The 23229-nt window shown below is 41.9% G+C and overlaps 1 protein-coding gene across 3 annotated transcripts; it reads left to right on the top strand.

Annotated features, from left to right (window-relative positions):
* Positions 1-204: 204 nt before the first annotated feature.
* On the top strand, positions 205-22533 carry LOC122555585 (E3 ubiquitin/ISG15 ligase TRIM25-like). 3 transcript variants are annotated; one of them, XM_043701611.1, is made up of 7 exons: positions 205-705; positions 838-933; positions 3517-3747; positions 8154-8176; positions 9247-9407; positions 14651-14800; positions 22162-22533. In XM_043701611.1, exons 1-7 carry the CDS (start codon positions 232-234, stop codon positions 22248-22250), a joined length of 1224 nt encoding a protein of 407 aa, XP_043557546.1. In that variant the 5' UTR covers positions 205-231; the 3' UTR covers positions 22251-22533. The 3 variants fall into 3 exon arrangements, with proteins under 3 accessions (XP_043557546.1, XP_043557544.1, XP_043557545.1); XM_043701609.1 differs by having other exon boundaries at positions 206-738; XM_043701610.1 differs by lacking the exon at positions 22162-22533 and adding an exon at positions 18994-20140 and having other exon boundaries at positions 206-738.
* The last annotated feature ends 696 nt before the right edge of the window (positions 22534-23229 follow it).

Here is a 23229-nt window from a genome sequence, read left to right as displayed (position 1 = left end):
AAGAAAAGATTGACCTTAGGGAATATTTCCCAACAGCATTCTTTTTCTGAACTCTGACTTTGGAATTCTCTACTGTGGTTATCAAATTGGCATGACACGATGCAGAGGTTAATTAAATGGGGAAAGAGAAACTATTACCAATATGCAATCGCTCTGGGTAGGGTTTCACTCGCTGTTCCTATAAAACCAAAGTGTACAATGTGAAGTTTCAAGTTTGGGAAGCTGAGAAGGATGGAAGCCACAGCTGTGGAAGAGGAGTTGAACTGTGCTGTGTGTCACCAGGTGCACCAAGACCCTGTCTCTTTGCCCTGCCAACACAGCTTCTGTCGCAAATGCATTGAGGATGTTTGGACTCAAGAAGTCGATCAGGATGGGTTCAGCTGTCCCCAGTGCCATCAAACATTCACCTCGAAGCCCAGTCCGAAGATAAGCACTCCCACTGTCCCCTGTGATCATTGCATCGATAGTGAGTACCCAGCTGAGAAGACCTGTCTGAAATGCGAATCCTCTTTCTGTTCCTTCCATTTGAGGCCACATTTGACAAAAGAGATCTTCAAAGATCACAAACTAGTCAACCCCCTGGCTGACCTTACTCATAGAAAGTGCCCAGACCATAAGAAGACTCCTGAGTTCTTCTGTACTGTTGATGGACTGTGTGTGTGTGCTTCATGTGGACTCCTCGGCAAGCACAGGTCCCATACAATGGTGAGCCTTGATGAGGCAGAAGCTTCAATTAAAGTATGTTCTTGTGTCATTTACTATGCATACTCACTGGCATTGAATCATTTTCCTGAAAATTCTCATTCAAAACTCTAATTTAAAATGTTGTCTCCATAGGAAGAATTGAAGAGAGAAGTTGTGAAACTTCAGACAGTTCACCAGAATTGTTCCATCAATCAGCAAGACTTGCAGAAATCAGAAACTGAAATAAAGGTAGGGACTATTAAGTAATGGGATTTCTCTCTAAGTGGAGTAAATATTCACCTCAACAAATATTCTTTCGTTGTTAGATTGGCCCTGTTGGAGATTTATGGAAGATTGATGTATGTATGAAATGTCTTTTGTCTAGTGCTGTCTGGTTGGTTTCACACATTCTACCAGTTGTAAACCTGAGGTCACGTAAAACATCTTTGCCTGTGTTTTAATATGTAGCTATTCCTATTCCCCTACTGGATATATGTTTGTTAACCTGCATTGGTATTTGGTCAAGCAATATCTTGTTTTCAAAATTCCCATCCTTGTTTTCAAATTCTACCATGATATTTCCCTCTTCTTATCCCTGTACTCCTCTCTAGCCTCACAAACCTCTCAGATATTTCTGCTTATTGTGCATCATATTTGTGACTATTGTGTCTTCAGTCCATTACTGCCCAAGTTCTGGAAATCCCTTCCTCTTCTCTCATGTTTTCAAAATACTCCTTAAAACCTATATCCTTGACCACACATTTGATCATTGAGCTGAACATCTCCTTCTAAGTCTTGGTGCCACACCTTTCAATCTTCACCCCGATAGAGTGAATTGTCCACATTAACTCAAATCTATAAGGGTTAATTATTCTTATATAAAAATATGAAAAAGGAAGAAGAGTAGGTCACTCACCTCTTTGAGTCTGCTCCTCCATTTAATCAGATCATTGCTGATCTGATTTTAAACTTCAACTCTACATTTCGGCATATTCCCGGGTATCAAGAATTACAAACCTTTGCCTTAAAAATATTTAAAGATTTTGCATTCACTGGCTTTGCATGGAAAAAATTCACTGCGCATAAAGAGGCCATTTGGTCCATCAAGTCTGCACTGACCCACTGAAGAGCATCTCAGCCAGACTTACCCCTACCCCGTTCCTGCATGGAGCTTTTACCATGGCTAACCCAGCTAACTTGTACACTATGGAGCAATTTTCTTTTTAGCATGGCCAGTCCACACAACATGCACATCTTTGGCCTGTGGGAGGAAACCGGAGCACTCACAGGGAACCCACACTGACACAGGGAGAACATGTAAATGCCACACAGTAGCCCAAGGCTGGAAAGTTACTGGTGCTCTGATCCAGCAGTGCTAATCAGTGGGCCATTGCGTCACCCAGCAAATTAAATTATAAAGATTCACACCATCTAAGAGAAAATAAAACTTTCTTATTGCTATCGTAAATGGGTAACCCCTTGGTTTTAAACTATGATCCCCTAGTTCTAGATTCTCCCATAAGTGGAAACATTCTTTCCACACCTATTTGACCAGATCCCTTTAGCATCTTATCTGTTTCAGGGCAGAAGGGGGTACTGCAGATGCTGGAGATTAGAGTCAAGATTAGAGTGGTGTTGGAAAAGCACAGCAGGTCAGGCAGCATCCGAGGAGCAGGAAAATCGATGTTTTGGACAAAAGCCCTTCGTCAGGATTCATTCCTGATGAAGGGCTTTTACCCGAAACGTTGATTTTCCTGCTTCTTGGATGCTGCCTTACCTGCTGTGCTTTTCCAGCACCACTCTAATCTTGACTCTAATCTGTTTCAGTTAAGTCACCTCTGACTCTTCTATAAAACAGATGATAAAGGCCTTGTCTGTGTAGCCATTCCTCATATGGCGACCTACTCTTTCCTTCTGTCACGGTGCTGTCATTTTGCACTTTAAGATGCCTGTCTTGGAATTCAGTTCTTCAGGAAAATGAAATAGACAATATCCAAATTGTGAGCTCCTTTGTGTCTGTCTATGAGTTCTTTCAAGCCGGAAATGGTTTAGCATGGATAAGGATATTCAGCTTTCTGGTCTAACTAGGTGAGGTTTACTTAGTGAACAATATGAAGTTTAGTGCAGGACTGCCATTATTTACAGATTACATGATTAAGGCCTACATTACTACAGAGACAGTTAGGTGGGAATGCACACTAGACCAGGTCTGTCTCCTACAAACTCCTTCCTTGCCCTAGTTACGTAGAAACATAGAAACCTGGAGCAGGAGTAGGCCATTTGGCCCTTCATGCCTGCTTCATTATTCAATATGATGATAGCTACTCTATCTGAAATCCACATTCCTTCTTTCTACTCATGACCTTCACTGCCTTTAAAATCTAAAAAAATGTTGAATCATCACAGTATTTGGTGCTTACTAATCTCATTTAAGTCCCTACAGTGTTGAAGCAGACCATTCAGTCTACTGTACCCCTCCAAACAGCATCCCACCCAGACCCACCCCCTATCCCTGTAATCTTGCATTTCTCATGTCTAATCCACCTCAACTGGATGCTATGGATAACTTAACATGGACAATCCCCCTAACTTTCATATCTTTGGACTGTGAGAGGAAATCCACTCAGACATGAGAATGTGCAAACTCCACACAGACAGTCGCCTGAGAGTACAATTGAACCCAAGTCTCTGGGGGTGTGAGGCAGCAGTGCTAACCGCTGAGCCATCGTGTCACCCCCAGTCAGTCTAATACAATACGCCAAAATAATTTGCCTGATACTTGTACAATGCCTGTGTTCAGAGAGGCCATGAGAATGTACGTTGGATTTTTAGAAACTCGTCAAAGAGCTGAAAGGAGATCTTCTGAAGCGGTTCTTTGAATGGAGGAAGCATTGGGAAGATGATGAAAAATACATACTGAGTCTGATTGATGAGGAGGAACTCCGAGTGCTCTCACAGGTTCGGAACTATTCAGAAGGGTTGACCAAGGTGATGGAACAGATTAATTCGCTCGAAGATGAAGCACAGAATCTGCTGCAAGAAGACTGTCTCTCCTTTATTCAGGTAACACCATTTATTTATGCTGCTTTTTTCTTGCATTCCCTCAATTTTTGAAGTCACTGACATTAATGTGTAGCAATTCTAGAGACACTCAGTCACCAACTTGAATCCAAACAAACAACTGAAAAAGATTTACTTTAATTTGCACCAAACCTTGTTGTTGGGATTTCTCTCAAGCATTTCATAAATTGAAGTTCTTGTTTTGGAGGCATTGGTGCCTCGGAAAATAATGGAATTAATGACTTGTTAGTATGGAGTCAGTTTTACCTCTTCCAACTACACATATAGCAAGCAGTCAGGGGCTAGTCAGGTTGGTTAGTTGGTTTGCAATGCACAGTTCCTCCAAACGGTGAGAAAGTGAGGACTGCAGAGCTGGAGATCAGAGTCGAGAGTGTGGTACTGGAAGAGCACAGCAGGTCAGGCAGCATCCAAAGAGTAGGAGAATCGACGTTTTGTGCATAAGCTCTTCATCAGGAATGCCCGAAATGTTGATTCTCCTGCTCCTCGGATGCTGCCTGACCTGTTGTGCTTTTCCAGCACCACACTCCTCCAAACGCATAGGTTGAATTGCTCTAGCAGCCGAGGTTACCATGTTAGTTCCACCTTCGCATCCTCACCCGTGCTGTGGTATTCCACCAGTTACCTTTCTCTGAGGATTCCCTGGCACTATTTTTAGAAGCAAATAGGAATTATCCCTACTGTCTTAGCTAAGCCTTACATGAAAATCAAAATCACTCAAATAAACCTGTACAATTTGATTGCATTCCTACTTTACAATTGTGACTTTATTCCAGAAATCATCTAATTTACTCTAATGTACTTTCGGACATTGTGAATTCATGTAAAGTAAGATAGATATGCCTGCCTTTCTTTTTTCAACTGTGCCTGCAAACTCTTGAAACTATTGACATCATTGAGGTAAGACCAAATCTATTGCTTTACAATGTCCAGAACTACTGTCTTATCACCATGACTAAACAAATGCTAATGGTAAGAAGGGATCCTGCTGAATCTTCCTCAGGGAAGACACAACCTTTCTTTTTAGCTGCCATGGCAGAGATCTGTCACCAGAGCACATAAAAAACTATAACGAATCACATGAATAAGGAAGACCAAGGTTATGGATCGGAGATAATCTGAAGATTTGGAGGAACCAAAAGCCAATGGTTATCACACCGGAATGCGGAATGGTGGCTAGTACATGGTGCAGTAGAAGAGGAAGAATTTTGGTTTCACCTGAATTTACTGCAAGCCAAGAATGTGAGGCCAGCCAAGAGAACATTGGAGCAATTGAGTCTGAAGCTGAAAAGATATTTGGGTGAGGGTTAGAGCGGAGAAACAAACTGAGCTAGGAGAGGAGAGCAGACAGGTGATAGACAATAGATAATAGACAATAGCCAATAGGTGCAGGAGTAGGCCATTCAGCCCCACGAGCCTGCACCGCCATTCAATATGATCATGGCTGATATTAGGCGAGGGGCATGTAAGAACATTATAATGAGAGCGACAACAGGTTTGGAAAGTAGATTTGGGATTGCAAAAGACACACAAGTTTTAGAAACATTCTGGTTCAGCTGGAGATGATCGCTAAATAGACAGGTGGAATCAATAGTCAAGCCATGGAGTTGGTGCCAAGATGATTACAGCTATCTTCCCAATATTTACCTGAGAGGAAATTGTGGCTATTACAAGGCAGTCAGATAGATATGGAGATATTGAAAGAAGTACCCAGTAGGGTAGATCTGTGTGTTATCCCCATGGACATTGACCCCAGATCACTGACTGGCAAAGATACTGTAAACAGGTAGCATTTGCCCGAAGAGGACCATGTTACGGACTAAGCCAGACCACTCAAAGCATTCTAAAGCAGGCAGCCCAGACCATAACTTTGCAATTTGTTTTGGTAAATGTACAGTGAAAATTACCCAGATTAAGTTAGCGAGGTTGACTACTAGATTTTAAAACAGACAAAAATTTATTCACAAAATTACACAATGAAACACAAAAAACAGAATAAAGAACCCCTACAGAACTCAACCCATCCAACTAGACTTACTTATGCTGTTCCAAATATACACAACAGTCCCAATAAGCAAACTCCCTTAGAAACCAGTATAAATGGAACACATGCTTACAGGTTGAAGTTGAAGGACAGAAAGAGAGAGGGAAAGAGAGTTTCTACAGCTCCCTGTTGAACTCCTCACCAGTTCAAGACTGAACTACTGCTTAGCTAGAGAGCTGACCACTCCCCTTCCATTATACAGGTCACTTCTAAAACATGATCACTTTTATCTGTTTACATATAAATAAAAAACCTCTCAAAACCCTTTTCATCTCTGTACCAAACTGATTGGAGCCCAGCCCGGTTTATTGCCCCTCTGAAAAAAATCAAGGACAGAGTCTCCTTGAGCCAAGGAACAGCTTTTAGAAAAGAAGAGACTAGCCTTGTGACAACCAAGAGTGGATCCTCTGGTGAATCACAAAGAGACAGTATAAGAATGGGAAAAGAGGCCACTGTTGGAGATTCTCTGGCTATGATTAAATAGGGAAGAGTTGTATTCAGTGAGATGAACATCATTTCACTGAACAATGATTGAAAGGATGACAGAGGAGGATGTGCTCAACTATGCAGTATGCCCACTGTGGTTGCGACTTTGGTAGGATTGAGCTTTTTGAAGAAGTATTGAAGATGATCGATGAGGGCATAGCAATGGATATGATCGATATAAACTTCAGTAAGACGACATTTGACAAGGAGACTGGTTAGCAAGATTAGATCACATGGAATACAGGGAGAACTAGCCACTTGGATACAGAAGTGGCTCAAAGGTAGAAGACAGAGGGTGATGTGGAGGCTTGCCTTTCCGATTGGAGGTCTGTAACCAGTGGTGTGTCGCAAGGATCAGTGCTGCATCTATTGCTTTTCGTCATTTATATGAGTGATTTGGATGTGAACACAGGAGGTACAGTTAGTAAGTTTGCAAATGACACCAAAATAGAAGGTGTAGTGGACAGTGAAGGTTACTTCAGAGTACCACAGGATCTTGATCAGGTGGGCCAATGGGCTAAGGAATGGTATATGGAGTTTAATTTAGATAAATGTGAGTTGCTGCATTTTAGAAAGGCAAATCAGAGCAGGACTTATACACTTAGTGGTCAGGTCCTAGGGAGTGTTGCTGAACAAAGAGACCTTGGAGAGCAGGTTCATAGCTCCTTGAAAGTGAAGTTGCAGATAGATAGGATAGTGAAGAAGGTAATTAGTATGCTTTCCTTTATTGGTCAGAGCATTGAGTAAAGGAGTTGGGAGTTCATATTGCAGCTGTACAGGATATTGGTTAGGCCACTTTTGGAATATTATGTGCAATTATGGTCTCCTTCCTATCGGAAGGATGTTGTGAAACTTGACAGGTTTCATAAAAGATTTACAAGGATGTTACCAGGGTAGGGGGATTTGAGCTATAGGGAGAGGCTGAATAGGCTGGGACTGTTTTCCCTGGAGGGTTGGAGGCTGAGAGTGACCTTCTACAGATTTATAAAATCATGAGGGGCATGGATAGGACGAATTCCCCTTTTGCCCTGGGGTGGAGAGTCCAGAATTAGACGGCATAGGTTTAGGGTGAGAGGGAAAAGATATAAAAGGGACATAAGGGGCAAACTTTCCATGCAGAGGGTGGTGCATGTATGGAATGAGCTGCCAGAAGAAGTGGTGGAGGCTGGTACAATTATAGCATTTAAAAGGCATCTGGATGGATATATGAATAAAAATGGTTTAGAGGGACATGGGCCAAGCGCAGGCAAATAGGACTAGATTTAGTTTTGGATATCTAGTTGGTATGGATGAGTTGGCCTGAAGGGCCTGTTTTAATGCTGCACAATTCTATGACTCTATGACTCTGGAGCTGTTTCCTTGTTGGGAGAGTTACTAAATGGTGTGGAAAGGACAAGGCCAGAAAATGACTTAAAATCAAAAGATACCCAGTTCAAACAAGTAATAGATAAGTTTATGACTAATGATGTGAAATGAGTGCACAATAGTGGAAACAGAGGACAAAAACACTTTAGCATTGTTTCTGAACAAGCTGCATGCTGTAGCCCTGAGGCTTTTTCCTCATGTGAGCTCTTCTGGGCAAATGGTCTCTCCTGTTCACAAATATTTTGTGATTTTGTGATGAATAAAACTGCGATGAATTATTTGCAGATTCCTGCTGCTGTCAGGTTGTTACTGCTGCCTCAAACCTGACCTCAGAATGTCTAATCGAGAAATCTTCCGTTATTCCAAAACTGCGACATACTCTACCCTGCCATTAAATGCTCAAATCTTTACCTTCAATCTCATTCACTTTTGTTTTATTCAACTGAGTGCTGATTTGTTAATTCAATGATTTAACCTCCTCTCTTCTTACTTGCAGAATTCCAAGCAGCTCCTTTCCAGGTAGGTCCCTTTCTGTCACTGGTGGGAATCTTCAGGGAGAAGAGTTAAAGATTGGAAATCCATAATGTAAACCATCTTGATGATGGATTTTAAACTACTGTCTTGAAGCATCTCAAGGGCTTGCAGTCCAGAAGGAAATTTGGTTTCAGTGATGGGGCCTATCTTTCCCTCTTCTCAATAACTTATCAATAATACATAAATGAGGTATTTGCAGGGATTAGTTGAGGAAGAACTTCCATCTGGGTAGCACCTCATTACGTGGACATCTCAGTTGATAATGTATCATTTCTGAATCAGACATTTGCATGTTCTCATGGTGGTCACTGCAGCTTCCTTGAGGGTGACTTTCTTCCATCAGGTCGATAGATTCTGAGATGGTTGATTATCCCAATGCACAGTCTTCAGACTCTGCCACATGAAAATCTGGTGGTGCCCACAGGTTCAGCTGGTTAAAGTGATTGGAGATTTGTGCACTGTCTGAGATACCTCAACTTGCTTTAAATATCCTGAGTGGGCTCTGGGTGCCTTTAATAGAGGGGAAATTGAATCGATGCTGGTGCAAAGCAACAACATAGATAAACCTGAGCAAGATTCCATTAGAACTTCTTCCCTCAGATTCCAGATCTGACTCCATTTGACATCACTGATGATGCAGTTGGGCTATTTGTTCAACCTCTATTAACCCTTTATGATGCAGACTCCCCCTGTGTGCTTTCCCAACATAGTCTCTCAATGTGTCCAGTGCTTTCTCAAATAAGGTTTCTCCGATTTTGTCGGTCTAAATCCAGTTCATCCAGTCCTTTCTTCACAATTGTTTACAGTCTGTTCCTGTGGCAATGAACTGGAATGCAGATGGCTTTTAAATTTCTGATGGGAGCTGAAAGAATAACAAATACAGAAATCATTGTGACTGAATGGGCAGCTGAAAATCCTTGGTTTCCAACCTTTTCAGTCTAGGTTGCTAGTCAAGTTCAGGAAGAACATTAGTCATTGCAATGATCAGCTATTGAAACTTGAATTTCTATCTGAAATTTTCTATGGATTAAAATACCACATTTCTCTCACTGCAGATTTACTGAAATTCAGGAGATCTCATTTCCAGACGCTCAAAAGCCTGATTTGAACCTATCCAATGTGTTTCAACTTCTCAAAAAGATGTGGGAGGAATCGAAAAAGTATTTTGCAGCCTTAGAGGAACTAATCCAGATGTATGACTGTGTGAAGGCAGCAGGTAGGAAAGGATCAACTGATCCAATGAGTTTGCCCCATACAAGGAGCAACTGAGCAAGCCCACACCTTCCTCAAATAAGTGGGAATCTAAATTTCCTTTAACGAAAAGACTGACAACAAATTTCCTCTGTCGGTTTTGGAGCGTTGGGAATTTTCAAGAAAACCATGGGGAATGTACAGTCAGACACAGTCACTCAGACTGTGAGGTGACACACAAACATTCATTGATTATAAGTGGATTGGGAAATATACATTATACACATCAAGTGAACACCTCACACTGGTAATCTACAACCTCAGCTCATCATAAACTCTACTGAACGCATTCACTGTCTAGTCAATAAATAAAAAATGACATCCAATGGTTATAAATCAATATTAATCTCCCCTTCTCCTGCTGCTTTCCGCACAATCTGGCATAGTATTCTCCGTCTGTCACACATCCCGATATAAGCACAATTGTGTCAATATAGGTCATAGAACATCTCCATCCTTAATACCTTCAGTCATAGTCAAACTGTTCATGGGATGTGGGCATCGCTGGTGTCTATGGCTAGGGCAGCACTTCTTGCCAATCTCTAATTGACTCAAAGAGTCAGCCATTGCTGAGGGGCTGGAGTTACATGTAGGTCAGACTGGGTATATACAGCAGATTTCCCTCCTTAAAGGACATTAGTGAACCAGGTAACCTTCTACTATAATGGATAATGGTTACATGGTCCCCATTAGACTCACTTGTCACCTCAGATTTTTAAAATGGAATTCAAATTTCATCATCTGCCATGGTGGTACAAGAACCCATATATTCAGAATTTGGGGGAGCCAGTGTTGGACTGGGGTGACTAACGTTAAAAGTCACAGAACACAAGGTTATTGTCCAACAGGTTTATTTGGAGGCACTAGCTTTCGAAGCGCTGCTCCTTCATTAGGTGGTTGTGAAGCAGGATCATAAGAAGCAGAATTTATAGCAAAAGATTATAGTGATACAATGATATATTGAACAAACCTAGATTGTTAAGTCTTCCATCTTTAGAATGGATTTGCTGGTTTCGGTTCTTTAGTATGTAAATCCCAGAACTTCTTTTAAGTCACATTCTCAAGATAATTTAAAGTTTGATAACAAAAGATGACATCTCAGCTCAGAAAATGCATTAAAGGTGTTAGATTCTGTCTGTGTCTTGATCCTGAGTCTGAGAGTATCTATTTCCGAAGTAGGCATTTACAAAATATTACATGGATTGACTGCATGCTGAAATGCAGAATCTGCAGTCAATTCAGGCAGTCAATCCATGTAATTTCTGTAAATTCCACTTTGAAAATACAACCAGTCTGACTCAAGATTGAGATATAGATAAACTCTAATCTCTTACCTTTAAGGTATTGTCTGAGCTGAGATGTCACCTTTTGTTGTAAAACCTTAAATTATCTTGAGAATGTGACTTGAAAGAAGTTCTGGGATTTACATATTAAAGAACCAAAAACAGCAAATCCATTCTAAAAGATGGAAGACTTAACAATCTAGGTTTGTTCAATGTATCATTGCATCATTGTAATCTAGAACATAGAACATAGAAAAGTACAGCACAGAACAGGCCCTTTGGCCCTCGATGTTGTGCCGAGGTTTAATCCTAATGTAAAATATAATAACTTAATCTACGCATCCCTCAACTCACTGCTCTCCATGTGCCAGTGCAGCAGTCGCTTAAATGTCCAAATTTTTTGCTATAAATTCTGTGTCTTATGGTCTTGCTTCACAACCATCTGATGAACCTGTTGGATTATAACCTGATGTTGTGTGATTTTTAACCATGTATTTTAACCATGTATTCAGAACATCAGCCTGAGGTTCCAGAGATATTCTCTCTCCATCGTTTCTTTTGGCAGTTTCTTTATTTCTGGCAACCAGATCACATGATTCTGTCTCCATGTGGAGGTGTTTGCTATGACTAATATTCTCAGAACCTGAAGTTAGACAAAAACATGTTGAAGTTTGAAAGTTTACAACAAGCTGGAAGGATGGATGCTGAGGGGCTGATTCCTACAGCTGGAGTCCAGAGTTACGTATCAAAACTGGACAGTATTGTGATGTTAATTTTGATGCCAATTGGATACCAGATTAGTATAAGTCTTCTGGATGAGCCAACATGGAATGTCAGTTGGTGAGAGGGTTAGCATGGGTGTTAGAAGCTTACAATGGGATACAGTGAAGGTAGATTATAACATGAGTCAATATGTAGCACTGATTTGATACCAGAGTTCCTGTTCTGGATTTCACTGCTCCATTTAACACTCTCTCTTCAACATACACTCCTGGTTTAGTGGCAGGAAGGAACACTTACCCCATTCCATAACTAGTGTTCTTTAAAGGGATCAGAAACAACTTGCATGTTAGTTGCTGACCATTCTCTATCAGCTCAGAATGAAATTTAGGGGAATGTAGGTGGACTGAACAATTGGCTAACACTAGTAAAGTCTGAAGTCAGTGAAGGCATTGTTAGTCACTGCAAGGATCCTGGTCAGACTGCATGTTCTCAGTCACGTGGACTATGAGTGCAAATCCATATGGACAGGAACCTAACTATGATAGAACAAAGGCAGCAAAGATGAAGGCATCTCAACATGAGGCTTTACACAGCTTGGAGCAGTCTACTGGGACGTTCATCTGACCTCCATCATGGTATCCACCCTCCATATTAAAGAAAGAGCATCAAATAAATCCTAAACCTTTCTTTGTCACCAAAAGATCATACACCTACACTTCTGTATGGTATGTCAGTCTTTATTGCAACACAATTGGTGCATAGGGCAAAGATGCTATTTCTATAGTTGCGCAAAACCTTGGTGAGATCATTTGACAGAATTGCTAAGATATTAATTGGCACAGCTTTGGGCTGTCTGGCATAAGCCACAGCAATGAGCTTAACAGTTTATACAAACCAATGGTGGAACGTAGTGCACGGTTATGGGAAATGCAATTAACTCTTGCTTTTGAGTCATCACAGATGAAGTCAGGCCGATTAAGCAGCATTTCTTAACAACAATCTAAACTATCACAAGAAAAGCATGGGAGATGGGAATAAATCCCAAACTATGAAATGACAAGAGGCCAAATCTATCGAAACTCAACTGCAAATAACATCTCATGAGAGCAGAGCTGGAAGGAACTGTGGGACTAGTCTAACCAGCCTGTAACTCCCTGTTATCCCTCTTGTTTCCCTGCTATATTTGAATCCTCAGAAGCTGTTCTAAAAGTTTAAAAGTGGAGGGGTATGATGGAGCCTGAGAGAGCAGGAAACATTGGTGCAGGGCCACTTAATGGGATGTGAATTTTCCAGTCCCTACCTTTGGGTTGATTTGCAGACCTGAGGATGGCAGTGTGTTTGCAGCAAGTTGAATCACACACCGGCCTGTGGTAGGGCCATGTTTGGAATTCATTGTCACACCATGAATACTTATTCCTGTAATTAAATAAAATAATGCCCTACTTTCAAGATAAAGATGGCGGCGCATGAGAATCTCATGGCCACCCCCAAGTTTGAAGGTGGGCTGTGCAAGTCAAACGTGAGAAGGGTCAGCAGGTTTCCTTGTTTGCGGAGGCAGGAGCAGGAAGATGGCGGCCTGAATGGGCATTTGGATGTGGCCAGAATGAGTCAGTAATGAAGGGGAATCCAAACTGAAATTGTAGGAGAGACTCCACAGGGCTGACAGCACTTGTGAACAGTAAGGAAGTGAAGTGAAGGGAGTTTAGTGACATGTGAAGATTGGGACAGGAAACTAAATGAGGCTATTGGAGAGGTGATGTGGGAAGAAACTGGCATGCTTGCGTTGGAGAATACTCTCTTGAGGTAAGAGGGTCTTAAAGGGAAGTGTCTGGGACTGTTCTATTGTCTGTCTGTCTCATGGTGTTGATTAGTAGAGTGCTCCTTGGGCTTTGAGTTCACCCATTATTATTTCAATTATCCCCGCTGCAAGTGAGCTCAGACAATGTCCATTACAATGCAGAGCAGGGAGATCTAGCTAAGACTAGAGGTTTTGCCATGTCCCTAAGTGTGTGAAAGAAAAACTATTAGACACAAATATGAGCATTCAGCAAAGAACTAACAAATAAAATTGTGTTTTTTCCACAATATAGTTAGTGTCCTGAACTCCCCTGTGACTGTCAATATGTGCCAACTTTAAGGCATGCTAATACATTTAACTTTCTGAATAAGCTAGTCATAACAGATAATAATGATGCACACATAAACAAAGTGAAACCAATGTAATACTTGCAAGTGAGACTTAAATTTGAATGAGCTCCATCTTTCATGCCCCAGGTCTCATGTTAATGGCAATTAGCAGTTCCCAAATGTCAATTTCAAATTCAGTCCTAACAGTGGGACAGAAATCTAGATGCTTTCTTTAAGGATATAGTCTATCAACCACTCAGTCCAGATCTTTTTAATTAAGTAGTTTATAGATGTTGCGACACATCTCTGGAGCAGGTGACACATTGGTTAGCACTGTGATTCCAGCCTCGGGTGACTGTCTGTGTGGAGTTTGTACATTCTCCCCTGTGGGTTTCCTCTGGATGTTCCGGTTTCTTACCACTGTCCAGAGCTGTGCAGGTTAGGTGGATTAGCCATGGTTAAAAACCCCATGCGGGATTACAAGGATGGGTGTTCTGAGTCAGGCTGGGATGCTCTTCGGAGTGTCGGTGCAGACTCAATGGACTGAATGGCCTCCTTATGCACTGCAGGGATTTTAAATGAGACTTGAGTACTGACCTACTGGCTCAAAGGTAGGGATACTACCGCTGTTCCACAAGGGGACCCTTAGCTACTCAGTCCAGTTATTTTAAGCAACATGTTAGGACATTTATTTATGTCAGGTGGGACTTAAATTCAGGCCTTCTGGCCCAGATGTAGAGACACTATCACTGTGCCACAAGAGCTGCAAAACTATCCAGTTTGGGTAGCTGTCCCACACCAGTCCCTCCGTTCTCTCAGTATATCTACTCAAAGAATTGCATCATCAACACACCCCAATCACCTGCTTCACTATTGCTATATCAACACAGATAGTCTGCGTCTCTGCCTGTAGTCTCACACCAACTGTGTCATTGCCTGTAGACTGCACATTGTCAGTGTCACCGCCTGTTCTGACCACACTGCTGTTACTGCTTGTTGAACCTACCCTATCACTGATTGTAACCCCTTTAACATCTGTTGTTCTGAATCCTCTTAATCTATTCTTTGTTCACAGTAAGAACTGCCCACAAGAACTATCGTCAAATAGAAACCACAACAGAGTTCAGCAAAATACCAACGTTGTCGCTAAAGATGCCAGCAGTCAGACCATGGGTTGGCAGCCAGAAGGCACATGCATTGAAAAGATTATCAAGAGAAACAAAAGGTGCGTTTACATTACCTCAAGAGGATTATGGTGTGAAGGATGATTCTCCTATAGTAAGCCTTTTTAAAAAAGGTTTGTTCAGAGACTGTAAAGTATGCTGGCTAGCTCATCACTTTCTTTTGCCCATCCCTAATTGCCTGAGAGAAGGAGGTGTTCAGCAGCCTGGGACCACTGCAATCTCGGGTGGGGATGGGGTTGGGCATAGGCATGTAAGCACATCTAAAGTCCTGTTATTGAGGGAATTTCAGGACTTTGCCCTAGGGACAGTGCAGGAACGGTGATATATATCCAATTCAGGAAGGTGAGTACCTTGCAGGGGGAATTGCAGGTGCTTACACCCTCATGTATCTGCTCCACTTGTCCTTCCAGATGGTAGACTTTGCATGTTTAGAAGATTTTGCTGTTAAAACCTAGTTGAAAAACTGCAGTGCATCTTGTGGATGGTGCACATTGCTGCCACTATGCATTGGTGGTGGAAGGATTGAATGTTAAAGAAGGTGGATGGAGTGCCAATCAAGTGGGCAGCTTTGTCTTGAGTCTTGTTGAGCTTCTTGCGTGTTATTGGAGTTGCACTCATCCAAGCAAGTGGGGAGTATTCCATCACATTCCTGACTTGTGCTTTGTAGGTGGTAGAGGTGAGTTACTTGCCACAGAATTCATATCTCTCACCTGCTTTTGATTTTATATGGATAGCCTAGTCAATGGTAACTTCTATAATGTTGAGAGTGGGGGAATTCAATGATGGTAATACTAATCATCCACCAACATTTCTGCCACCTCCAAACTGACCCCACCACCAGGGATATATTTCCCTCCCCACCCCCTTTCCACCTTCTGCAAAGACCGTTCCCTCCGTGACTACCTGGTCAGGTCTACGCCCCCCCAACAACCCACCCTCCCGTCCTGGCACCTTCCCCTGCCACCGCAGGAATTACAAAACCTGCGCCCACACCTCCTCCCTCACCTCCATCCAAGGCCCGAAAGGAGCCTTCCACATCCATCAAAGTTTTACCTGCACATCCACCAATATCATTTATTGTATCCATTGCTCCTAATGCAGTCTCCTCTCCTCTCCTCCCTGTGGCCCAACATTTCAACTCCCCCTCCCACTCAGACGAGGACATGGAGGTCCTGTGCCTCCTTCACTGCCGCTCCCTCACCACCAGACGCCTGGAGGAAGGACGCNNTCCACCTATCCACTCCACCCTCCTCTCTGACCTATCACCTTCATCCCCACCACCATCCACCCATTGTACTCTTTGCTACCTTCTCCCACTCTCCTCCCCGACCTATCACCTTCATCCCCACCCCCACTCACCTATTGTACTCTATGCTACTTTCTCCCCACCCCCACCCTCCTCTCATTTATCTCTCCACCCTTCAGGCAGTCTGCCTGTATTCCTGATGAAGGCCTTTTGCCCGAAACATCGATATTCCTGCTCCTTGGATGCTGTCTGAACTGCTGTGTTTTTCCAGCACCTCTAATCCAGAATCTGATTTCCAGCATCTGCAGTTATTGTTTTTACCTATTGAATAGTGAGGAAAGATGGCTAGATGCTGTGTTGTTGCAGATAATCATTGCCTGACACTTGTGTGGTGGGAATGTTGCTTGGCAATTGCCAAACCGGAAAGTTGTCCAGGTCTTGCTGCATAAGGACACAGGCTGCTTCAGTATCTGAGGAGTCATGAATGGTGCTGAACATTGTACAATCATAGGAGAAAACCCCCACTTCTGATCTCATAGAGGGTATGTCATTGATGAAGCAGCCAATGGTGGTTGGACTTAGGGTATTACCCTGAGGAATTCCTGCAGAGATGACCTGGAGCTGAGATGATTAACCTGCAACAATGATAGCCATCTTCCTTTGTAGCTGGTATGACTCCTAACAGTGGAATGTTTGTACAAATCAAAATACCTCCAAGTAAGGTGTCCATCATGAGATCTGGAAATTTCAGCAAATTAACTGTACACTATCAAGACTCATTGACTTACTTGTTAGAGGAGGAGAAAGTGAGGACTGCAGATGCTGGAGTTCAGAGTCAAAAAGTGTGGCACTGGAAAAGCACAGCAAGTCAGGCAGAATCCGAGGAGCAGGTGAGTCAATGTTTCAGGCATAAGCCCTTCATCAGGAATGAGGACAACTTTCATTTGGAAAGGAGGAGTCGCTGTATGTGCGCCCTGCCTTTAAGAGACCAAAAGAGAAAATGCTGGAAAATCTCAGCAGGTCTGGCAGCATCTGTAAGGAGAGAAAAGAGCTGACGTTTCGAGTCTAACTGACCCTTTGTCAAAGGCTTTGACAAAGGGTCAGTTAGACTCGAAACGTCAGCTCTTTTCTCTCCTTATAGATGCTGCCAGACCTGCTGAGATTTTCCAGCATGTTCTGTTTTGGTTTCAGATTCCAGCATCCGCAGTAATATGCTTTTATCTGCCTTTAAGAGAGTTTATTCTTAAGGACTCTACGTACAGTGTGTATACAATGTTGTGGCTCTGCCCGTCTGCATGCTGCACACACAAAGAAGTCAATTGGTTCACTGTAGTATCTGCTTCATAAGTTACAATATGCGACAATATTTTTAAAAAACCGATAACCCAAAGAGCTAAGTAATCCCTGACAAGCAATCGGCTATGATATCATTATCATTAATGTGACGCTTAATACATCAATAATTTGTAAACTCTTCATTTACAATACTACAGATAAGTAGGATGACTGAATTGATTAAAGACGGAAATGTGTTGCTGGAGAAGCGCAGCAGGTCAGGCAGCATCTAGGGAACAGGAGAATCGACGTTTCGGGCATTAGCCCTTCTTCAGGAATTGATTAACCAGTCACTGTGAACGCGAAGAGGAATATCTCTAAGTTTGGTGTGGGTGCATTGAATCATAGGAAGAAAGGACCTCAGCTAGTTCGAGTTCAGTATAACTGTGGTTGACAATTCTGCTGCACAATCCAAAATACCCACTAACTTCTGTCACAAAATGCTTGACGTTTTTCCATTGCTGTTTCTCTTATAAGCTTTTGACTTGTAAATGCTCTGAGCTGATTTGGCTTTCGATTTAATATGCCCAAAACGTCGATTCTCCTGTTCCTTGGATGCTGCCTGACCTGCTGCGCTTTTCCAGCAACACATTTTCAGCTTTCTGTGTTGCTTAACTACCTCTTCCTTATGTATCATTCTTTTCTTCCTCCTCCAAATAGCATGAGTCATTGAAAAATGATAACACATACAGCCCGATAAAATCACAGAATTGTTACAATGCAGAAGGAGGGCACTCAGCCTATCTTTTTTTATTTGTACATGATATGTGTGTGTTACTGGCTGTATTCTTCAGAACTCCATGTATCTAACATCATATTGACACCAGTTTATAGATATTTGGCTGTTCAGTCTGTTCAAATGTGCTAATAGACATCTCTGGAGCCGATAGAATTGAACCCAGGCCTCCTGGACTATTGTCCATGTCTAATTCCCCTTGAGAGGTTGGTAGCCACATGCCATCTGGAACTACTGCACACCTGGCGATGTTGGGACATCTACAGTGCTGTTGTGGAGGGGGTTCCAGGATTCTGACCCAATGACAATGAAGGAACAGTGATATATTTCTAAGTCCTGATGGTTGCACCTTTAGGTGGAACTTGCTGGTGGTGATCCCATGAATCCACTGCTTGAACCCTCTAGGTGTTAGAGGTCACAAATTTGGAAGATGTTTTTGACAGAACCTTGGTGAGTTTCTACAGTACATCTTGCAGCTACTACCACGGTGCATTCATGGTGAAGGGTGTGAATGTTGAATGTGGTGGATGTTGTGCCAGTAAAGCAGGCTGCTTTGTCCTGGATGGTGTCGAGCTTCTTGAGTACAGCTGGAGCTGCACTCATCCAGAGAAGTGGGGAGTATTCCATCACTCATGCCTTGTGGATAGTCAACAGGATTCAGGGAGACTGGCTGGTTCTGGTGTGTTATCTTTTACATTACAAATTAGTTCATTTGAATTGCCCAACTTATGACAAAGTATGAATGAATTCAATTATTAGTGTTTGCATAACTGTCGAACACACTCACTAACACAGACAATAATTAACAAAACATGTGCAGAATGCAATGTGAGAGGTTACATTCTGGCAAAATATCAGTCAATGTCATGCTGCAGCTCTCAATCATTAATCTGAAAATTCTATTATTTTTAATCTAGCGGAGTTGTCATGGTTGACCCTGGATCCAAAAAACAGCAAACAAACACTTGGTTCTGTCTGATGATCTGAGATCAGTGGCGCACAGTGATAAGGAACAACCCTATCTAAATAACCCACTGAGGTACAAAAGCCACTCCCAAATACTCTGCAGGCATAATTTCTTTGATGGATGTCACTCCTGGGATGCGGAAACTAAGGGCAATCAGTGGGCAATAGGAATTGCATACGGGACTATACAAGTGAGAGGTTGCAATTCTGATCTGTGCACAACCCCCAAAGCCTGGTGCTTACAACTCTGTTTTAGCACCTTGACAGCCTGGCACAATAACAAGCAAACACACATCTCAGCAGACCTCTCCATTCAATTAGACTGCCATGCAGGAACAGTGTCATTTCACCAGGTCGCTGACTCACTGACACATTTGCACACATTTGAAGCCACATTTAGTGGACATGTGTATTCAGCTTTTCACTGTGAGGCCAAATCCAAGCTAAGCCTGGTCAAATAAAGCTGAATTCCTGAGAGACTTTTATTTCTTTCAGTGTTTGCTCTCAGTTTGTGGGCTTCGCTTTAAAGCCAAGACATTTTCTTTCGTTATTCTTTCATGTGATGTGCAATCAGTGATATTGCCATTCCCTGACATCCCTAGTTTCTCTTTCCAACTTGATGTGGAGGTACTGGTGTTGGACTGGGGTGAACAAAGTCTAAAGTCACATGACACAAGATTTATTTGTATCACAAGCTTCACCTACAGTGCTCCAAAAGCTCATGATTTCAAATAAACCTGTTGGACTATAATCTGGTGTGTGTGACTTCTGGCTTTGTCCACCTTGTTTCAGAGAACATTGAAATGGTCACACGTGGGTCAGATCAAGTAAAACTTTTCCTAAGGACTATCGGTGAATTAATTGGGTCCAAGAGTTATGGGCACCAGTTTTCTATCTAATTTCCACAAATTAGTTTCAAACTAAACTCAAATTCTCAAGTGTCACAGTGAAATCTGAACTCACGTACTCAAGATCATTAAGTATATACTTCTGGATAACTAATTCTGTGCTAAAGATTAATATTTGTACTTACAGAATTACATTTTGTTTTGCTCAAAAACTGCATGAATCATGCAAGGTTCTGTAAATTCATTTTTTTAGATTAGAATCAGTCTGAACATTGTGGCACAGACAGTCTCACACAGGGCTCCTCACACCTCTAATACATTATCTGGGCCAACATGACACCAATTGTTAAAGTTCACTTGAGAATGTAACTTTGAAAAAGTTCTGCGATTTACATATGAAAGAACTGAAATCAACATGTTCATTCTAAAAGATGAGAGACTTAACAAACAATCCAGGTCTTTGTCAATATATAATTTCAGTCACATCACACTGTAAACTTTTGCTATAAATTCTGTGTCTCATGATCTTATACTCCACAACCACCTGATGAATGAGCAGCGCTCTGAAAGCTAGTGCTTCCAATTAAACCTGTTGGACTATAACCTGTTGTTGTGTGAATTTTAACTTTGTACACCCCAGTCCAACACCAGCATCTCCAAATCATTATATAATCTGTAAACACTTAATGACTGTCTGTTACAATGCAGTCAGAATGCAAATATATGAAAGAATGCTGTATATATAAGTACATTCTGCTTAAGGTTTAAAGGTGTTTTAAAAGTTTTGTAGCTTTAAAGTGAAGAAGATTGTTTATGTCGATTCTTTCATGTGGAATGTGGTGAACAGTCAAATACAAAAGAAATGCAATATCGGATTGTTGCAAACATTTGCTCATATCTATGATGTGAGTGGGCCTTATTGTAATGAATTACAGAATAATAAATTGAAATTAAAACACGAAATGGAAAAGGTTCGGTAATCTCTTGAGCATCTGTAATTTTCAACATTCCACCACTGGATGACCTCATGATATTATCCTGCGCTTTTCCAGCAACACATTTCCATGTCATGATATTATCATGCAACTGTTAATCCAGAGACCAGGTAATGGTCTGAGGAATTAAGTTTGAATTCTGCCATGGGAGGTGTTTGAAATTGAATTCAATAAAAATCTGGCTTTAAGGGTCTAATGGTGGCCATGAAACCATTGCCGATGGTCAGGGAAAGAAACCTATCTGGTTCACTAATACTGTTTGGCAGGAAACTGCTGTCCTTTTCTGGTCTGGCCTCCAGGCCGAGAGTAATGGGGTTGACAATAAAGAAGGGAGAAAGTGAGGGCTGCAGATACTGGAGATCAGAGTTGAGAGTATGGTGCTGGAAAAGCACAGCAGGTCAGGCAGAATCCGAGGAGCAGGAGAATCGACATTTCAAGCATGAGGTCTTCATCAGGAATCCTTGACAATAAAGAATGGTCAATAAGTGCTGACCCGGTCAGCAATGTTCACATTCTTGAGAATTATTAATAACTGGAATCTCTACAGTATGGAAAGAAACTGTTTAGCCCATAGAGTCTGCACCAGTCCTCTGAACTGCATTCCACTCATACCCAGCTCCTCACCCTATTCCCACATTTACCATGGCTAACTTACCTAGCCTGCACATCCTTGAACAGTATGGGGCAATATAGCATGTCAAATCCACCTGACCTGCACATCTTTGGACTGTGGGAAGAAACCGCAACACCAGTAGAAACCACACAGATATGGGGAGAACGTGCAAACTCCACCAAGGCGGTAATTGAACCTGCATTCCCTAGCTCAGCAAAGTAGCAGTGCTAACCACTGAGCCATTTTGCCACCGTTTACCTCTTGGTCTGAGTGTTTTGTCATCTTCCCTAATAACTACTCAGTCATCTCAAAGTTAAACTTTGTCTGGAGACTCATGAAGCCCCGTGCACCATTTGACTGTGTTAAAGCTGCTACAATACGGAAAAGGCTCTCAGCAGGTCAGTCAGCACCTGTGCGGAAATAAACTGAATTAACTGTTATGGTGGATGAATGTTTGTAAAACCAGCTAATCATTGACAGAACCTGGTGAATGTTCCCATTATATTGGAGAAGGAGATGGTGCATTCACTGGGAACTATTAATCCAGAACCCCAGGTTAATTTTTGTGGACATGGCAAATAGTGAAGTTTCAATTCAATCAAAACATGGAATAAAAAAGATAGCCAAATGGCAACCGCTTTCAATTGTTATTATTCCCTTTAGGAAGGAAACATGTCATCCTTACCTGGTCTGGCCTACATGTGACTCCTGACCGACAGCAATGTGGCTCATTCACACCTCAAGGCACTTAATGATGGTCAATAAATGCAGGTCTTGCTCACATTCTGTCAATGAATTTTTTTTTAAAAAAAAAGACAAGATGGATATATTAAAGCAGTTCCTCAGTTGCTTGGAGAGGGTTCTGAAATGCCAGCTTATTAGTATTTTAACTGTTCTGATAATATCCAAATTCTTAGATCTTTGAACTATATATCCACAAGAGGGCAGTCAAGCCACCTAATTAAGGAATGAACAATCAAAGTATACAAATTAACATCAACTAGCCACAAAAAGACATGATTCACTTTCACTAGTATCTCTACATACAGATGAGGAAGGACACCACTTCAACTGGGCTGACCCATCCATCCTAGGACAAGCCAAACAGAGACATGTGTAAGAATTCCTAGATGCATGGCATTCCAACTGGAACTCTATCAACAAACACATTGACTTGGATCCCATTTACCACCCCCTGAGAAAAAGAACTGGAAATGCCATCACCACACAAAATGATATCACCAATCCAAGCAAACCTGAACACATTAAAAAAAAGTGGGCCATACTACCAGCGCTTCACTGGAGGCTCAATGATGATGTTATCCAGTATCGTGATGAAATGTCTTACATCCAATATAAATAAAATTCACTTCAGTCAAATCATTTACAAATTGAATGGGAGCATAGAAACTGGAGCAGGTCATTCAGCTTCTTGAGCCTATTTTGCTTTGGGGTTGTTTTCATTGGAGAAAAGAAGGTTTAGGGGTGACTTGATAGAGGTGTACAAGATGATTAGGGGTTTAGATAGGGTCGACAGTGAGAATCTTTTTCCACGTATGGAGTCAGCTATTACAAGGGGGCATAGCTTTAAATTAAGGGGGGGTAGGTATAGGACAGATGTTAGGGGTAGATTCTTTACTCAGCGAGTCGTGAGTTCATGGAATGCCCTGCCAGTAGCAGTGGTGGACTCTCCCTCATTATGGGAATTTAAGCGGGCATTGGATAGGCATA

This window comes from Chiloscyllium plagiosum, chromosome 12 (genome assembly GCF_004010195.1).
Source record: "Chiloscyllium plagiosum isolate BGI_BamShark_2017 chromosome 12, ASM401019v2, whole genome shotgun sequence".
Classification (NCBI taxonomy): Eukaryota; Metazoa; Chordata; class Chondrichthyes; order Orectolobiformes; family Hemiscylliidae; genus Chiloscyllium; species Chiloscyllium plagiosum.
Note: the sequence above shows the minus strand (reverse complement) of the source record. Positions and strands in the feature narration are given on the sequence as shown.

Excerpts from the sequence above, each read along its gene's own strand:
- LOC122555585 (XM_043701609.1), top strand. The coding sequence starts at position 232 with ATGGAAGCCACAGCTGTGGAAGAGGAGTTGAACTGTGCTGTGTGTCAC. Across the intron at positions 3,748-8,153 it reads ACTGTCTCTCCTTTATTCAG|AATTCCAAGCAGCTCCTTTC; the intron begins GTAACACCATTT and ends TCTTACTTGCAG. Across the intron at positions 14,801-22,161 it reads ATTATCAAGAGAAACAAAAG|GAAGGAAACATGTCATCCTT; the intron begins GTGCGTTTACAT and ends TATTCCCTTTAG.